Raw genomic sequence first — 19139 nt, 5'->3', positions numbered from 1 at the left:
GGGTAGGAAGAAAAAGAATTCAATTAGATCCTCAAAGGTTAATGGCAATTCCTCTAAGAAGAGGACTACTATAAGAGCAACAGCAGCATCCCTAGGCATACACAGGTCTACATTGCACAGATTGGTGAAAAGGGGAGCAATCAAAAAACACACTAATGCCATAAAACCACACCTGACTCTAGCACATAAAATTGCAAGGGTTTTGTGGTGTTTGGGTTCTATCATACCAAACACTATCCAAACAATACCAAAATTCAGCAACATGTATAATTTGGTGCATGTGGATGAGAAATGGTTTTGCATGAGCAAAATTTCTCAAAGGTACTACCTAGCTCCTGGTGAAACAGAGCCATATAGAAGATGCAAAAGCAAGAGGTTCATTGTCAAAGTGATGTTCATAGCTGCACTAGCAAGGCCACACATAGCACTAAGTGGAGGGTCAGTTTTGATGGGAAGATAGGAATCTTCCCATTCATAGAAGAGGTGGCAGCAAAGAGGTCAAGTTGTAACAGAGATGCTGGGGTGATTGAAACCAAAGCTCAATTAAGCATCACAAAAGATGTGATAAGGGAGAAACTCATAAATCACATACTGCCATCTATAAGAAACAAGTGGCCAGATAATGGATGCAAGCAAATATGGATTGTCCAAGACAATGCAAGGCCACACATAGCAAGTACTGATGAGCAGTTCATGTTGGAAGCACAAAAAGATGGTTTTGATATCAGATTAATCAATCAGCCAGCACAGTCACCAGATATGAATGTGTTAGATCTTGGTTTTTTTAATGCAATTCAAACCTTAAAAGATCAAATAGCACCTAGGAGTGTGAAACAGTTGGTGAAGGCAGTGAACAAGGCATTTGACAACTATGATCCTAAGCTATGCAATCACATTTGGTTAACTCTACAACAAGTGATGAAGGAGACTCTAATAGTTAAGGGTAACAACAATTACCACATACCACATATGGGGAAGAAATCACTTGAGAGGAGGGGTGAGTTACCAACAAGTATTGTCATTAGCCCACAATTAGTAGAAGAGAGCAGAAAATGGGCAGAAGAAGGTCATCTTGAAGATGATCATGAAGAAGCAAAACTATGGGGATGAAGATTCAGATGATGGTATTGGGATAATATAAAGCAAAAACAGCAAGCAATGGGCATTTGAAGGCCAATTTTTTGGGCATTAGAGTGCAAGAACATTTTGTAAGTAAAATACAACATATATAGGTTGTTAAACATTTTGTATATGTGGTTAAAAACATTTTGTACTAAATCTTACATTTATAATATGTAAACATGTTGGGTTATGTTAAGTTAAAAAAATAAAACACTTGATATATCATCCATAAAAAACAGTTAGTAAAAATAAAAGTTCAAGTTTAGTTAGGTTTACAAAAACTGTAGTGCAAAAAACAGTTAGTAAAAATAAAAGTTCATGTAAGGTTAAGAACAAAAAACAGGGTATCATTGTATCAAACAAATGATCGAGAAAAAAAGAAAATCAAATTGAACATTGTTTCACAAAAACTTCAATTAGATTTCATTTTTTTCTCGATCATATTTAAGACAAAATGATAATGAAGGCCAATTTCAATAAAACACAGATCAAGGCATGATTTAAGTTCCTCTCAGGGAGTCCCCACTCATCCATATTACTCAACACATGCTATTAAAACAGAGGAAAAGTTGAAAAGAAGAGCACAAAAATTGGTGGCAACATGAGTATACTGGTCTTAAAAGGCATAATGTCCTTAGTATAAATCATCTGACCTCATTCATCATTGAGGAACATAGTGCACCTCTCATGTAAACTTTGTATATGTCATTAAAACTAAATTGGACAGCCAAACAAAAACCAAAATATAACACAAATGCCTCATCAATTCTTTATACTATAATTCTATTCATTTTACCACTGATTAAATGCAAAATGGAGTAACAATTTGGATGTAACATCCTATTTCATCATAGAGGATCACACCAACACACACACAAATAAAGGCAAATGAACATATATTAACAAATCAAGGTAAAATATCATATAAACAGAACTAATCAAGGGTAAAATGCACAAGTTTTAACAAATCAAGGCAAACTATCATATAAACAGAACAAGTTATGGCTTCAATGAACAAGTTTTAACAAATCAAGGCAAAATATCATATAAACAGAACAATTCAAGGATTAAATGAACATGTTTTAACAAATCAAGGCAAAATATCATATAAACAGATCAATTCAAGGATTAAATGAACAAGTTTTAACAAATCAAGGCAAAATATCATATAAACAGAACAATTCAAGGATTAAATGAACATGTTTTAACAAATCAAGGCAAAATATCATATAAACAGATCAATTCAAGGATTAAATGAACATGTTTTAACAAATCAAGGCAAAATATCATATAAACAGAACAACTCAAGGCTTAAATGAACATGTTTTAACAGATCAAGTGAAAATATCATATAAACAGACCTAATGAAGGCTAAAATGAACATATATATACAGATCAAGGCAAAATATCATATAAACAGAACAACTCAAGGCTTAAATTAACATGTTTTAACAGATCAAGTGAAAATATCATATAAACAGACCTAATGAAGGCTAAAATCAACATATATATACAGATCAAGGCAAAATATCAGATAAACAGAACAACTCAAGGCTTAAATTAACATGTTTTAACAGATCAAGTGAAAATATCATATAAACAGACTAATGAAGGCTAAAATCAACTATATATACAGATCAAGGCAAAATATCATATAAACAGAACAACTCAAGGCTTAAATGAACATGTTTTAACAATCAAGTGAAAATATCATATAAACAGACCTAATGAAGGCTAAAATGAACATATATATACAGATCAAGGCAAAATATCATATAAACAGAACAACTCAAGGCTTAAATGAACATGTTTTAACAGATCAAGTGAAAATATCATATAAACAGACCTAATGAAGGCTAAAATCAACATATATATACAGATCAAGGCAAAATATCATATAAACAGAACAACTCAAGGCTTAAATTAACATGTTTTAACAATCAAGTGAAAATATCATATAAACAGACCTAATGAAGGCTAAAATCAACATATATATACAGATCAAGGTAAAATATATAAAACAGAACAACTCAAGGTTAAATTAACATGTTTTAACAGATCAATGAAAATATCATATAAACAGACCTAATAAGGCTAAAATACAATGAACAAATAATATATACAGAATCAAGGCAAAATATCATATAAACAGAACAATCAAGGCTTAAATGAACATGTTTTAACAGATCAAGTGAAAATATAATAAACAGACTAATGAAGGCTAAAATGAACATATATATACAATCAAGGCAAAATATCATATAAACAGAACAACTCAAGGCTTAAAATGAACATGTTTTAACAGATCAATGAAAATATCATATAAACAGACCTAATGAAGGCTAAAATGAACATTATATAACAGATCAAGGCAAAATATCATATAAACAGAACAACTCAAGGCTTAAATGAACATGTTTTAACAGATCAAGTGAAAATATCATATAAACAGACCTAATGAAGGCTAAAATCAACATATATATACATATCAAGGCAAAATATCATATAAACAGAACAACTCAAGGCTTAAATTAACATGTTTTAACAGATCAAGTGAAAATATCATATAAACAGACCTAATGAAGGCTAAAATCAACATATATATACAGATCAAGGCAAAATATCATATAAACAGAACAACTCAAGGCTTAAATAACATGTTTTAACAGATCAAGTGAAAATATCATATAAACAGACCTAATGAAGGCTAAAATCAACATATATATACAGATCAAGGCAAAATATCATATAAACAGAACAACTCAAGGCTTAAATTAACATGTTTTAACAGATCAAGTGAAAATATCATATAAACAGACCTAATGAAGGCTAAAATCAACATATATATAACAGATCAAGGCAAAATATCATATAAACAGAACAACTCAAGGCTTAAATTAACATGTTTTAACAGATCAAGTGAAAATATCATATAAACAGACCTAATGAAGGCTAAAATGAACATATATATACAGATCAAGGCAAAATATCATATAAACAGAACAACTCAAGGCTTAAATTAACATGTTTTAACAGATCAAGTGAAAATATCACATAAACAGAACAACTCAAGGCAAAATAAACAGAAATTAAACAAATCAAGGCAAAATAAACAGAAATTAAACAAATCAAGGCAAAATAAACAAGTTTATAAACAGATCGAGGCATAAACAACATGCGTATAAACAAATCGAGGCTAAAACATGAAAAAAACACAAAAACCTAAACATGCAATCTAATCAAACGCAACCCCACAGGCAAAGCAAGTTAAAAAAACTTCCTAAAATTTTAAAAACAAAGATTTAAGTTAAGGAGTGGACCGATCTGAGTCAAAATTTGAAAGGGGACTCTCCGAAACCATTTCGAGATGGTTTTTATACCAAGAGAGGTAAGCTCGCCATGATTTAAAGCCTTCCGGAGGTGGATCTTCCAATTTTTCAGGTTTTTTGCCCTCAAATACACCACCAAATTGAAGATCTGGTGGTTTTCTTGAAGGCGCGCCACAAGACCAACAAAACGAACCAAAATCCAACGATTTTTTTGCAACCCTAGAATTTTTAGCCTCCGCATCTAACTCGTCCATCAAATCAAAGACGTTTCTTTGATTTCGGAGTAAACTCATCCATGAAATACCCAAAATCACTCAAAATACCGAAGAAACAGGGGACTCGTTTCTGAAATCACTCCAAAATGACAAAATCTAGGTTTATAATGATCGCAGAAAAGAGTAGATAATTAATCTACTGTTTTTTCAACAATTTTGGAGTAAAAAACCCTAGATCTGAGGGTTTGAAGAAGAAGAAGAGAGAGGAAAGTGACAGTCAGAAGGAGAGAGAGAGTCAGAAGGAGAGAAAGAAAATGACGGAAGTTATGAGATTAGGGTTTTGGAGGAGTAGTTATAGGGGGTTGGGGTAGGGTTAAATGGAGGAGGGGGTAATAAATTGAGTTAGGTGGGTTGGGTAGGTTTAGGGAATTTGATTAAGTGGGCTAATTTTTTGGGCTGAACTTTTGGATGTTTGTTTTATTATCATTTGTAGTAATGTTGGCAAATGTAGCAAATAAATTGAGACACCTCTAAATGGCAAAATGTAGCAAATAAAAAAAAACGGAGGGAGTAGCATTTTAAAATTTAGGGTGAAAAGGAATCCATTTATAGTATGTAGCAGCTACCAATTAATATGACACTTTCATTTTAGGAAAATGTAGCATGTATTTTAAAAAACGGAGGAACTAGGCTGCATGCTTCAGTGTCAAATGTGGTTCATCGTCACTATAGTCACAGCTCACAACAAAGAAGATTTTTATTTAACTGAGTCATATTATATTTCATTTTTCCTTAAATACCTATTATAAATCTCGTACGATTTGCAATTTAACAAATTCATCATTTTCCTTACAAACAGGTATATTCATGATTCATCAGCTAATTCTCTATTATTTCTTCCATCTAATTTGTTTTTATTTTGTTATAAGATTTTTAAAAATGTTGGAAATCCTCTTTTTTCAACCAGTCACTCTTAAGTCTTAACAACCCTGATGTTCCGGTAGGGAGAAGAAGTGATGATTAACTTTTGGAAAATTTTCCAAACAAACAATTTCAACGTAAATCATTCAATTTCTTATTTTACTATGTTCAATTCTATGAACTCCTCTAATAGTAGAATACGGTGAATGTAAAACATATGCGTAAAACATATGCTGAATATGCTGAATGTAAAACATATGTGTAAGCTCTATTCAACTTTTTCTTCTTTTCTATCGTCAAATCTCTTTGCATAACGTTATGGAGAACAATTCAATGGAAATTGTTATAACGGACGTAAGAGAGAAACAAATTATGAATGCAAAAACGATAAAAACAGACAACAGATTTACGTGGTTCACCAATTTGGCTACATCCACGGCAGAGAGAGGGAGAATATTTTATTATATGAGAAGAACAGATTACAGAGAGAAAAGAATGTATTTCGTAGAAGAAACCCTAGAATATAAACAGAGTATTTATATCCCGTCAGAAAAACGCGAAAACGCGTTAACCGGGCAGCCGCCCGATCGGGTCGGGCGAACCCGCCCGATCGGGCGGTAATTTACTTCGCCAGAACTTGTTGCGCGCCCGGTCGGGCGAAGTCGCCCGAGTCGTAATTCGGTACTTCGCCCGATCGGGCGAACACGCCCAATGCCATCGGGCGAACCCCTTTTTCACTTCAGCTTCTTCTCTCGTAACGGGCCCGATCGGGCGGCCTCGCCCGATCGGATCGGGCGGAACCCCGAAGACGTTATTTGACGCATTTTGTCGAACAACTTCGATGCACAATGATTCAAGGCATATTTCTACAAATCTCCACCTTGACTTGAATCCTCTCATAATAACCCAAAAACAGATGCATTGATCACGACGCCCAGAATCTCCCAAACACCAGATTTGTCCCAAAAGACAACCAGATCAGATTAGTCCCTAAGGACCCCAGAATTGCCCAAGGAGGGCAATTAACAATCACGAACATTGAGTAAGTCCAAACAATGTTGAAACTTACTCTGCGGAACCGGCTTGGTGAACATGTCAGCAGGATTATCAGCAGTTCCTACCTTTTTCACCTTAATCCTAGTCTCACTCCTTAGGAAATGGTATCTCACATCAAATATGTTAGTCTCTCATGATGGACTTGATCCTTATTGCACTCAGACTGTCACAGTAAACAGTAGCCTGATCATGATGCAACCCAAGATCACTAACTAGTCCCTTTAGCCATATTCCCTCTTTAGCAGCTGCTGTCAAGCCATGTACTCTGCTTCAGTAGTAGACAAAGTAACTGTAGCCTGCAAAGTTGCCTTCCAACTAACGACAGAACCACCAAGAGTAAATACATAACCAGTCATTGACCTCCTACTGTCAACATCTCCAGCATAATCAGAATCCGAATAACCAGTGACTAAACACTGGGTATCATTCCCATAAATGAGACCAACATCAGAAGTACCTCTTAGGTACCTAAAAATCCTCTTGACTGCCTGCCAATGCTCCTTACCAGGATCACCCATGAACCTACTAACTACACTGACTGCATGTGCAAGATCCGGCCTAGTGCAAACCATAGCGTACATCAAACTCCCTACTGCACTAGCATAAGGAACCCGACTCATGTACTCCTTCTCCTCAGCAGTTTTGGGTGCAAAAGCCACAGACAAATGATTATTTGAAGCACTTGGAGTGTCTATAGGCTTTGCAGTTGTCATGCCAAACCTTGATAGAATCTTCTGAATATAACCTTTCTGAGATAAGAAAAGTTTCTTCTGACTTCTTTCCCTATAGATCTCCATCCCCAAAATCTTCTTTGCAGCACCCAAATCTTTCATCTCAAACTCAGCACTGAGAAGACCCTTCAACCTCTGAATATCAGACTTAGCCTTAGCAGCTATAAGCATATCATCTACATACAGAACCAGATATATGAAAGAACCATCACTCAACTTGTTATGGTACACACAGCAATCATACTCACTCTGTTGTAGCCCAACTCAATCATGTAGCTGTCAAACCGCTTATACCACTGCCTAGGAGACTGCTTTAGCCCATACAAGGACTTCTTCAATCTGCAAACATAGTCTTCTTTTCCCGGAACTTGGAACCCATCTGGTTGTGTCATATAAATCTCTTCTTCCAACTCCCCATGTAGGAAAGCTGTTTTCACATCTAGTTGCTCAAGTTCAAGATCCTGATGTGCAACCATTGCTAGTAGCACCCTGATGGAAGTATGTCTGACTACTGGTGAGAAAATCTCATTATAATCTACCCCTTCCCTTTGTGTGAACCCTCTTGCAACAACCCGAGCTTTATATTTAACCCCCTCAGTAGGTGAAGACCCCTCTTTCTTCTTGAAGACCCATTTGCATGTCACAATCTTCCTTTCCTTAGGACGTTTAACTAACTCCCAAGTCTGATTTTTATCGAGAGACTCCATCTCATCTCCCATTGCAGCAAGCCATAAAGTAGACTCACTTCCAGAAACAGCTTCCTTATAGGTGGATGGCTCATGATTTTCAACCTCCACCTCCTCAGCAACCTGAAGTGCATAGGCCACCATATCTTCAAAACCATACCTCTTTGGAGGCCCCACACCAACTCTTCTAGCTCTATCAAGTGCTATGCTTGGTTGATGAATTTCAGATGGCTCTTCTTCATGTTGATCTTCTCCACCTTGGTGCTGTGATTCACTCTCAGCCTGAGTGACTTGCAGCTCCACCTGTTTATCAACATCTCCACTGAACGGACACCACAGTAGACTTTACAGAAGGGTTAAGCATGGAATTTTCATCAAATATTACATTCCTACTAAGTATGACACGATTTTCAGAAGGTGACCATACTCTATAGCCCTTAACCCCAATCCCAAAACCACAAATCTACCCTTCTTAGCTCTAGGTTCTAATTTTCCCTCATTTACATGATAATAGACAGTAGAACCAAAAATTCTCAACAAAGAGTAATCTGCAGGCTTACCAGACCACACCTCATAAGGTGTCTTGCAGTCAATACCTGTGTGGGTCCCCGATTGATCAGATAGCAAGCTGTGCTTACAGCTTCTGCCCAAAACCTCCTAGCCATCCCAGCATTTGAGAGCATGCACCTTGCCCTCTCCAGAAGTGTCTGATTCATGCGTTCTGCAACTCCATTCTGTTGTGGCGTGTTTCTAACAGTATGATGGCGAGCAATCCCTTCATTTTTGCAGAACTCATCGAACTCAGACCAACAGAACTCCAGACCATTATCAGTTCGCAGCCTTTTGATCTTCCTTTCAACTTGATTTTCCACTAAAACCTTCCACTGTTTGAAATTCTTGAAGCATCACTTTTATGCTTCATCATAATCACCCAAGTCATTCTTGAATAATCATCAATCATAGACACAAAATACCTGTGACCTCCAATAGATGCAACTCGGGAAGGTCCCCAACAATCAGAGTGAATATAATCAAGTGTACCTTTAGTTGTATGAACCGCCTTTGGAAACTTGCTGCGATGAAGCTTCCCAAACACACAGTGTTCACAAAACTCTAGGCTCTGCACCTTGTGCCCACATAGAAGATCCCTTTTTGACAGAATTTGCATCCCTCTTTCACCCATGTGCCCAAGTCTCATATGCCACAACTTGGTCAACTCCTCCTTGTGAATCTCAGATGATGCAACAGCAGCAGAATCTGTCATAGTAGACCCCTGAAGAATATATAAGGTACCAACTTTAATACCTTTCAGAACCACCTTTGAACCCTTGTAGACACTCATAGCTCCACCTTCACCTTGAAAACTGAACCCCTTACTATCTAGAAGACTCAGAGATATCAGATTCTTTGTCATTAATGGAACATGCCTAACTTCGTTCAAGGTACAGAGTGTACCATCATGAGTCCTCACCCTTATAGAGCCTATCCCAACTACTTTGCAGGCAGCACTGTTAGCCATAGAAACATTGCCTCCATCTATCTGCTTGTAAGTTGAAAACCACTCCCTGCATGGACTAATATGATACGATGCCCCAGAATCAAGAACCCACACATCCCTACAATGTGACTGGCTATTAACTACTAGGGCCAGATCTTCCTCAGAATCACCTCCAGTTTCTGCCAAAGCAGCAGAACCTTCACTTTTATCCTGCTGTTTCTTTTTCTTAGGACACTCATTCTTCCAATGCCCCTTCTCCTTACAGTAATTACAGATATCAGTAGTTTTAGGACCCTTAGAATTCGAATTTTTAAAGTTCGTTTTCTTTTTACCAGATTTCTTTTGTCCCTTCCCTCCAGTAACTACTAATCCAGATGCCTGATTTTCTGTACTAGACCCAGAAGCCTGGTGACGGACTTCTCTAGTATGCAGAGAGATCTTACTTCTTCTAACGACAGACTATCTTTACCAACAATAAATGAATCCACAAAATTCTCATATGACATAGGCAAAGATACCAACAGAATTAAAGCAGCATCCTCATCATCTACTTTAACATCAATATTTCGCAGATCTAGTAAGATGGTATTTAATTTATCTAAATGATCTCTTAAAGACGTACCTTCCTGCATACGCAGGCTGAACAGACGTTGCTTCAAAAGCAACTTGTTGGTTAGAGATTTCGTCATGTACAAGCTCTCTAACTGCAACCACAGACCAGCAGCAGTGTCCTGCTCCGCAACTTCAGTAATTATGTCGTCAGACAGACACAACATAATTGTTGAATGTGCTTTCTCCTCCAGAATTTCCATCTCAGCGGTAACTGAATCCGTTGCCTTCTTGGCCAACGGTGCCCACAACCCCTGTTGCTTCAGTAAAGCCCGCATCTTGATTTGCCACAGACTAAAACTATTCCTCCCAGTAAATTTATCAATTTTGACATTCATCCCAGACATCTTTCTCACACAGATCATCACCAAAGCTCTTGATACCAATTTGTTATAACGGACGTGAGAGAGAAACAAATTATGAATGCAAAAACGATAAAAAGACAACAGATTTACGTGGTTCACCAATTTGGCTACATCCACGGCAGAGAGAGGGAGAATATTTTATTATATGAGAAAGAACAGATTACAGAGAGAAAAGAATGTATTTCGTAGTAAGAAACCCTAGAATATAAACAGAGTATTTATATCCCGTCAGAAAAACGCGAAAACGCGTTAACCGGGCAGCCGCCCGATCGGGTCGGGCGAACCCGCCCGATCGGGCGGTAATTTACTTCGCCAGAACTTGTTGCGCGCCCGGTCGGGCGAAGTCGCCCGAGTCGTAATTCGGTACTTCGCCCGATCGGGCGAACACGCCCAATGCCATCGGGCGAACCCCTTTTTCACTTCAGCTTCTTCTCTCGTTGCGGGCCCGATCGGGCGGCCTCGCCCGACCCGATCGGGCGGAACCCCGAAGACGTTATTTGACGCATTTTGTCGAACAACTTCGATGCACAATGATTCAAGGCATATTTCTACAGAAATGTTCAAAAAATTATAACTTTTTGTTGATAAAGACATATTAAAATAGCAATTTTGTTGGAAAAAGACCTAATAAAAACTTTTTTATTAAAAAAACCTATTATAATATTTTCCTTTATTACTTAAGACCACTTCAAATATTTTCCAGTCAATTTTCCGACATTGACTTTTGTTACCCTCCCTTTATCAATAAATGGGACTAACCTTTTTTTTCTATCCTAATCCCTTAAAATGAGAAGCAAGAGGAAAGGATTGGGTAGAGTTAAGGGATTAGGATAGAAAAAATAGGTTGGTCCTATTTACTAAGAAAAGGAGGAAAAGAAAAGACAATGTCGGAAAATTGACTTTTTGGCCGGAAAATTTTGAGGTAGTTTTAAGTAACAAAGGAAAGTATTATAATAGACCATTTTTATCAAAAAAAAGTTTTTATTAAGTCTGTCCCAACAAAATGATTATTTTAATAGTTCTTTTTTTTATAGGTAAGTGTGAGTTGAGATGATCAAAAACAAAACTATTTATACCCTAATTTTCCTTGAATAGCCTAACTAAACCAAGGACCACCAACAACTACTTTACAAAGCTTCCAGCCAGCATCTATTACTATGGCTAATCTTCTTACGAATAACACTAAGACATCTATATTTCACATTTCCTTGTATTCTCTTTACAGTGTAATCTATACAATTAACATTCCCTTCCCAAAAAGCTTGATTTCTAGCCTGCATGCCAAATGCAGTAGCTAACAGCTTCTAGTGCAGCAGCTTGCACCATTCTTCTGAGCTTTGTGCCGCTCCTTCTGCTAACCAGCCAATGAAACAAATGTTGTATGTCCTGACTTCTAGTATTAATGCCACACCATTGTTTAACACTATTGAGACATCTCTTGCTGAACTCACAGTTAAAAACAATAAATGCCTATTGTCCTCCACATGAGATTCACAAACCAAGCAGGTGTCAGTATCACTCACCCCCAGCTATGCAGTTTATCTCTAATGTAATCTGCCTTTGATAGCCAGCCAACTATAGAATTTGTGTTTTTGTACTCCCATTCTTCCCCAGACAAAAGTAATCCACTGAAGCTTCTCATAATCACCAGAGAGTTTATGGTAAACCTCAGTGATAGAGTAATGAGATATTTGCTGAATCTGGGCCTAAGTGTAATATTCCTTCAACTTGTCCTTTACACTATACATCTGCCTCCAATACCAGCTACGAGTACTTTTTGGCACATAATCCCACCATGAATTTTGCTGAATACAAACTGCATGAATCCACTTGACCCACATATTGTCAAGTTTCTTCTCAACAGCCCATACATACTTGCCAATTGCAGCAGTGTTCCATAAGAATATGTTTCTTATTTCTAGACCACCTGCACTTTTAGGAGTGCAAACATCAGCCCACTTTACATAACCTGCCTTCAAGCTAAAATGATCACCTGACCACAGGAAGGCTCTATAGATCTTGGTAACATCCCGTAGTACCTGTTTAGGTAGGACAAAAACCTAAGCCCAGTATGAGTGTAGGCTTATTAATACAGAGTTGATGAGTTGAACCCTGCCTGAAAAAAAAGATATATGTCTAGTACTCCATATTTTGATTCTAGCCACCATCTTCTCTGTAAAATTATCACATTCAGCAATATAGATTCTTTTTGAGCATATTGGTACTCCTAGATACTTGAATGGCAAGTATCCTCTGGTGAAACCAAATCTATCAAGAGCCCTTTGGATGTCCTCATCCTTCATTCCACTACAATACATTGTTGACTTGTTTACATTAGCTTGCAAACCTGAGGTTGCAGAAAAGAGCTTGAAGCCTCTAAGTATTAGATGTATTGAGGATAATTCACCTTTACACCATATCAATATGTCATCAGCAAAACATAAGTGAGTTAACTTCAGAGCATGGAACTTAGGATGAAACTTGAAGTTCTCTCTCTCACTCACCCTTTTCATGATTCTTGAGAGATATTCCATGCATATTATAAAGAGGAGGGGGGACAATGGTCACCTTGTCTTAGACCCCTTTGTGAAGGAAAATATCCATGCATGACTCCATTTATCATGAGAGAAAACTTAGGAGAACCCACACATGTCATCACATAGCCACTGAACCTTGTACGGAACCCTAAACTTTCAAGCATTTCTTTCAGGAAGCTCCACTCTATAGTGTCATAAGCATTCCTCATGTCTACTTTCATCATGCAATTAGGCCTACAACTCCTTGTACCATATTGTTTCACCAAGTAATGACATATCATGATGTTGTGCATGATATATCTACTGTGCACAAAAGCTCCTTGAGTATCCATGATAATATCAGGGTGCACATCTCTCAGTCTATTACAGAGAACCTTTGTGATACACTTGTATATCACATTGCAACATGATATGGGTTTGTAATCACATACATGACTAGGGCAAAGGGTTTTAGGTATAAGAGTGATTGTGGTGGAGTTTACCTATGTTAACAGCCTTTCACCCTCCTCCCTTCTCTCTTACCCTCCTCCCTTCTCTCTCAAGTCTCACCGTCCCTTATCATCACCATGTCGGTCATCATCTCACAACAATAACAACAACGACAACATCATCTCACAACAATAACAGCAACGACAACATCATCTCACAACAATAACAGCAACGACAACATCATCTCACAACATCATCTCTCATGTACCTTGGTGCACCACCAACACAAGCTAACGAACATCAACCGACGCAGAAAGAGGAGAGAGAAAAAGAATACTAGTGACCCCGTCAAGGAGCACCACCAACAACACCAACAACAACTTTATCGCGCGGCCGCAAGAGCAGGAGCGACAGAGAGAGAAACAACGCGAGTAGGGGAGGGGAATTCGAGGCAACTCACCCACAAATAGAGGAGAGAGAAAGCGAGTGGGACGCGAAACTCCGATGATACCACAGCGGTGCTTTGTGGATGCTATTGCTTTTCATTTTCAATTTTTTTTTTTCATTTTCATTCGTTTTTTTCATTTTCGTTTTTTTTTCATTTTTCTTACTGTAAATTAAATTTCGACTATTCTTGATATGGAATTTCGTTTTTTTTTTATTTTCGTTCGTTGATCTCCTATAAATACAGTGATTGGGAAGGTCATCCAATCTCTAGGAAGTCTACATATGGCTGTTGCATTCTCTTGGGTGAATCATTGATCTCCTATAAAGCCAAGAAGCAGCAAGTGGTGGTCATATCCAGTGCTGAGGCTAAATATAGGGCCATGGCCCTCACAACATATGAAGTCACATGGCGCACTCAACTTCTAAAAGACTTGGGTCTCAAGTCCCTTTTTCAAGTCCTACTCAAGTGTGATAATCAGCCAGCTTTGTCCATTGATGTCAACCATGTCCACCATGAGATGATCAAGCATGTGGAGGTAGATTGACACTTTGTGGAAGACAAAGTCCATCAGCAACTCATCAAACCAGTGTATGTGTCAACCCATAATCAGCTGGTTGATATTCTCACTAAGTGTCATCCTGTTACTAAGCATCAATTTATTTAAGACAGACTGGGAGCTCTACCTACAACCCCTCTCCCACCTTAAGAGGTAGTGATGAAGTATCATGGACCACCTGTCCATCTTAAGCCCACTAAAGGCTCTTTACTACATTGTTATTTATTCCTTGTTAAATGAAGTGCACATGATTGACACATGTGCTAGGTTAAGTCATGTAGTGATGTGATATAAATATAGTATCACTACTACATTAAAAGGCAAAGGCAACACACTAAAACCATTTTAATAGGCCCAAAAGTCGTTGCAGTAGACCTATTGCAATGGTTTTGAACCGTCGCATTTGGAGGCGTTACAATAGGCCTAGTGCAAAGACTTTTGGGAGCTATTGCAATGACTTAACGAACTTTTGCTCTAGACCAATCTTTTAGGCAACGACTATGTGAGTCATTGGTTTCATGTAGGTTATGCGGACGGTTAGGCTATTGAAACGTGCATTAGCAAAAGCTATTGCTACGCCCATTGGCAACATCTACTCCAAACTATTGCAATGCCTATTACTCAAAGCTATTGTACCGTCGATAATATATATATATATATATGTATATATATATATATATATATATATATATATGTATATATATATATATGTATATACATATATATGTATATGTATATATATATACATATATATACATGTACATATACATATATATGTATATATGTATATGTACATATACATATATGTATATACATATATATATATATATATATATTTATATATTTGTGACAAAATATTAAAAGGCACTCCAAAAGCTCAAAAAAGTTACTACATTTGTATTGAAATTGCTCAATACTAATGAATTTATAAGAGTACTATGTAATATGTAGCGCTGTAATCAAGTTAGATCATTGAGACGTCGTCATTCTCTCTAACTTTATTGAATATTGAGCAATATGAATGCTCAACAATTGACTCATGAAGCTAGCGTGTAAGAAGTTTTATCTATATATATAGGTTTACTTATAACATGTTTCCAATAGATTGATACTCCATAACATCAGGTTTAGTGAAAGGAAAAATTGCAATCCCACATTGACATTGTGAGACATTAATTAGCTGCCACACATCATCCCCCTCTTTTGATGCCAATCCTTGTTATAAAAAGATCTGAATACTACTATTTTTACATCTTAATTTAAGTCAATTTTGATACCATAGTTTTTTTTTTTTTGGTGAACAAAGGTAACTAAGCAAATTAAAGAGTTATGGCAAAAACCCTTTTACAATCCGATGATAACAAATCTTGACAATAATTAGGAGGGAAAGGAAAATGCCTAATTGCATCAAAGTTTTGTAAATCCTGCCTACATTCACTGGCCATCCTATCTGCCACTTGATTGTCTTCTCGTCTAGTGAAGGTAAGGCTGATTTCCTGGAAGTAAAGCCGCAGCTCCCTGCATTCCGTAATCAAGTCACTATAGAAATCAGTATGATCCACACTACCATTAATAATATCCACTGCTTTTTTACAATCTGACATCAAAGCCACATGAGTGTAATTTTTCTCTCTAGCCAACTCAAAGCCTTCCCGAATAGCCAACAATTCTGCATGGAATGGGTCAATAGCATATGATATAGAATAACAACCATAGAGCCAAACTCCTAAACAATCCCTATCAACAACGGCCATACTTGACTTGGTTTCAATGTTCACAAAGGAAGCGTCTACATGTATATGGACAAAGGGAGAGGGATAAGGACCCCACTTACTCGGCCGGACCTTGTTATCAAGCACGGGAGATGTTTGGGCAGCCCTAAACTCTTTAGCAAGGTTTACAGCTATGGAAAGCGTGACATTGGGCAAAGCATGAGGTTGTTTATCAAAAAAGGCTCGATTTCTAGCCTTCCATATTTCAAAGCAAACTAAAGGGAATAGGAGAGACCAACTCAAACCATTACTCAAGTCATGTGTACTATGACAAATTTTTAGCCAATCCTTGACATTATTCAAATCCCAAAATCCTGAAGGGGTAGTGAGGAGATTCCAGATATTCGAAGCATGGACACAATCTCGAATGACATGTAGCATGGATTCATTTAATGAGGTGCAAAGGGAGCAAAGAGGGGAGGGGATGATGTTTCTTCTATGTAACAATAGACAATTTGGGATCCTATCCCACCATACGAGCCAGATGAAAAAACGAACCTTAGGGGGTATATCTAAGTTCCAGACCCACTCCCCACCCTTCTGCGCCCTCCGCTCCTTAACCATTTCATAATACATTCCCGACAAGTAAAATTTATCACTCAGCACGCACGGGTAAAAGGGGAGATCGTCCCTATGATAAGATAAGGTCATGGTATTAATTCGATCCGAAATATATTTAGGGAGCTCTAAGGAAATCTTCTGTAAGTTCCAACTATTGTTCACAATTAGGTCCCCCACTGATAGGTTCATTTCTCCTTCTGACAAAGGACCCTGAACCAAATTTCTGATTTTACCAATACCTAGCCAATCATCCTCCCAAAACCTAATCAAGAGGCCATTTCCCAATTTCCATTTTTTACATTGGTCAAGATTGAACCTACCTATCCCCACATTCTTCCAAATTTGAGATCCTTTCTTGAAGGAAGTGGTGTACTTACGGTTTATGTATTTAGAGACAATACATTCTTTGGCTAAGTTCATTGGACCCTCAATCAACTTCCAACTCAGCTTTGCCAACAGAATTAAATTCAGATCCCTATGACTTCTAATCCCTAGGCCCCCCATTACTTTTGGAAGGAAAGTATGTAATTGGCCTACCAAGTGAATTTTATTTTTCCCCTCACTTTCCCCCCAAAGGAAGTTATTGCATAGTCTATCTAAGTCTTGGAGAGAAGATTTCGGAAAGTTGGTGACTTGCATATAGTAGGAAGCAATGGTATTCATAGTTGATGTTATGAGCGTAAGCCTCCCTGCCCTAGAAAGAAGTTTAGTTTTCCACATTGCTAATTTTCCCCTTACTTTGTCTATGACAAACTGGACATCTTTCCTACTAGGTCGCTTATGGGATAACGGGAGGCCTAAGTACAGCCCCAAGTCCTTATTTTCTTTAACGTTCAACGTCTCTTGAAACAACAATTTATGTTCCTCCGATGTATTAGGAGAGAAAACGAGCCTACTTTTTCCTTCATTGATCTTTTGCCCTGATGCTTGACAGAAAAGCTTCAGGATCTCTCTAAGTTTAAATGAAGTAACCTCATCAACCCTACCAAATATAAGAAAATCATCTGCAAAGAGTAAATGGGAAATTGGTACCCGATCCCTACCCACCCAGAAAGGGGTCCAAAGCTTGTCACTGCAAGCTTGATTTATAAGACCAGTAAGGAATTCCAGGCATATATTAAAAATGAAGGGAGACATTGGATCCCCTTGCCTAAGGCCTCTAGAATGGTGAAAGTTATCCGTCTTTTTACCATTCACTAACACGGAGGAACTTGCTTTATTAATGCAATTCATAATCAAGGAAATGGAATGGTCATCGAGGTTATGCATGGCTAAACAATGGCGAACAAAGTCCCACTCAAGACGATCATATGCTTTTTCCAAATCTACTTTCAGGACAAACCATCCATACTTCCCTCTTTTCTTCTGCATTGAATGCAAAATTTCCAAGGCAACCACCAAGTTAATTTCCGTACCTCTACCTTGGATGAAACCATTTTGATTATGAGAGACCCACTCAGGAATCAGGGGTTTAAGGCGGTTAACCAGGATTTTTGTGGTGAGTTTATACAAGGTGTTACACAAACTGATAGGTCTAAATTGCTTAACGTTATCAGGGTTGGGCTGTTTAGGGATAAGACAAATAAGGGCTTGGCCAAGGTCAGCTGGTATATCCCCTTTTTGAAACCATTGCCTGATACTATTACAAATGTCCTCTCCCACAATATGCCACTCTTTTTGGAAGAAGATCGGATGGAAACCATCAGGCCCCGGGGCCTTAAGAGGTTTCATTGAGAAAAGGGCATTTCTTATCTCAACATCGGAGGGAGGTGAGCTAATGGAGACTAAGTCCTTTCTTCCCCCTAGGTCGACCCTATTAGACATCCATTTTTCGGTTGAGTAAAGATTGACATAAAAATTCCTAATAAGGGACGCGAGGGCTTGAGGATCCGTTATTTGATTACCACTATTGTCAGTCAAGCATCTAATCGCATTGAAATGCCTGGGATTTGGAAATATTTCATAATTTGAATCGTAACAGGTTTAAATTATTTTTCGCTTTAGCGTTGTCCCATTTTCAAAGGAAACTCTGCCGGATTTTCTGTAGAAATTTATGAGAATAGAGTCTGAGAATCAGAGCGTTGTTGTAATAGTTAATCAATTTGAATAGAATTTGGGAATTGGGTTCCACACTCTCTGATGTAGTTTGGTGAGTGTGATGGTAATAGTTCGGGTTATGTCAGCCAGAGTCTCTTTCGTTGTGCTTAATCCTCTACAAGCTGGTCGGAAGAATCCGAGATGTTACAATTGTAATGGCTTCCGGCGAATTCTTGTAAAGCGATAAGGGTCTTCCGGCGAATCAAC

General features: G+C 37.7%; 1 protein-coding gene across 1 annotated transcript; it reads left to right on the top strand.

Annotated features, from left to right (window-relative positions):
- The first annotated feature begins 360 nt into the window (after positions 1–360).
- LOC130590225 (uncharacterized) lies at positions 361–1110 on the top strand. Its single transcript, XM_057392266.1, has one exon. The coding sequence runs from the start codon at positions 361–363 to the stop codon at positions 1108–1110; it is 750 nt and encodes a 249-aa protein (XP_057248249.1).
- The last annotated feature ends 18029 nt before the right edge of the window (positions 1111–19139 follow it).

The sequence above is a fragment of the Beta vulgaris genome, chromosome 9 (assembly GCF_026745355.1).
Source record: "Beta vulgaris subsp. vulgaris cultivar EL10 chromosome 9, EL10.2, whole genome shotgun sequence".
Classification (NCBI taxonomy): Eukaryota; Viridiplantae; Streptophyta; class Magnoliopsida; order Caryophyllales; family Amaranthaceae; genus Beta; species Beta vulgaris.
This window is presented reverse-complemented; position numbering and strand designations above follow the sequence as displayed.

What these genes read in the sequence shown, in the direction of transcription:
- LOC130590225 (XM_057392266.1), top strand. Translation starts at nt 361, where the DNA reads ATGCAAAAGCAAGAGGTTCATTGTCAAAGTGATGTTCATAGCTGCACT.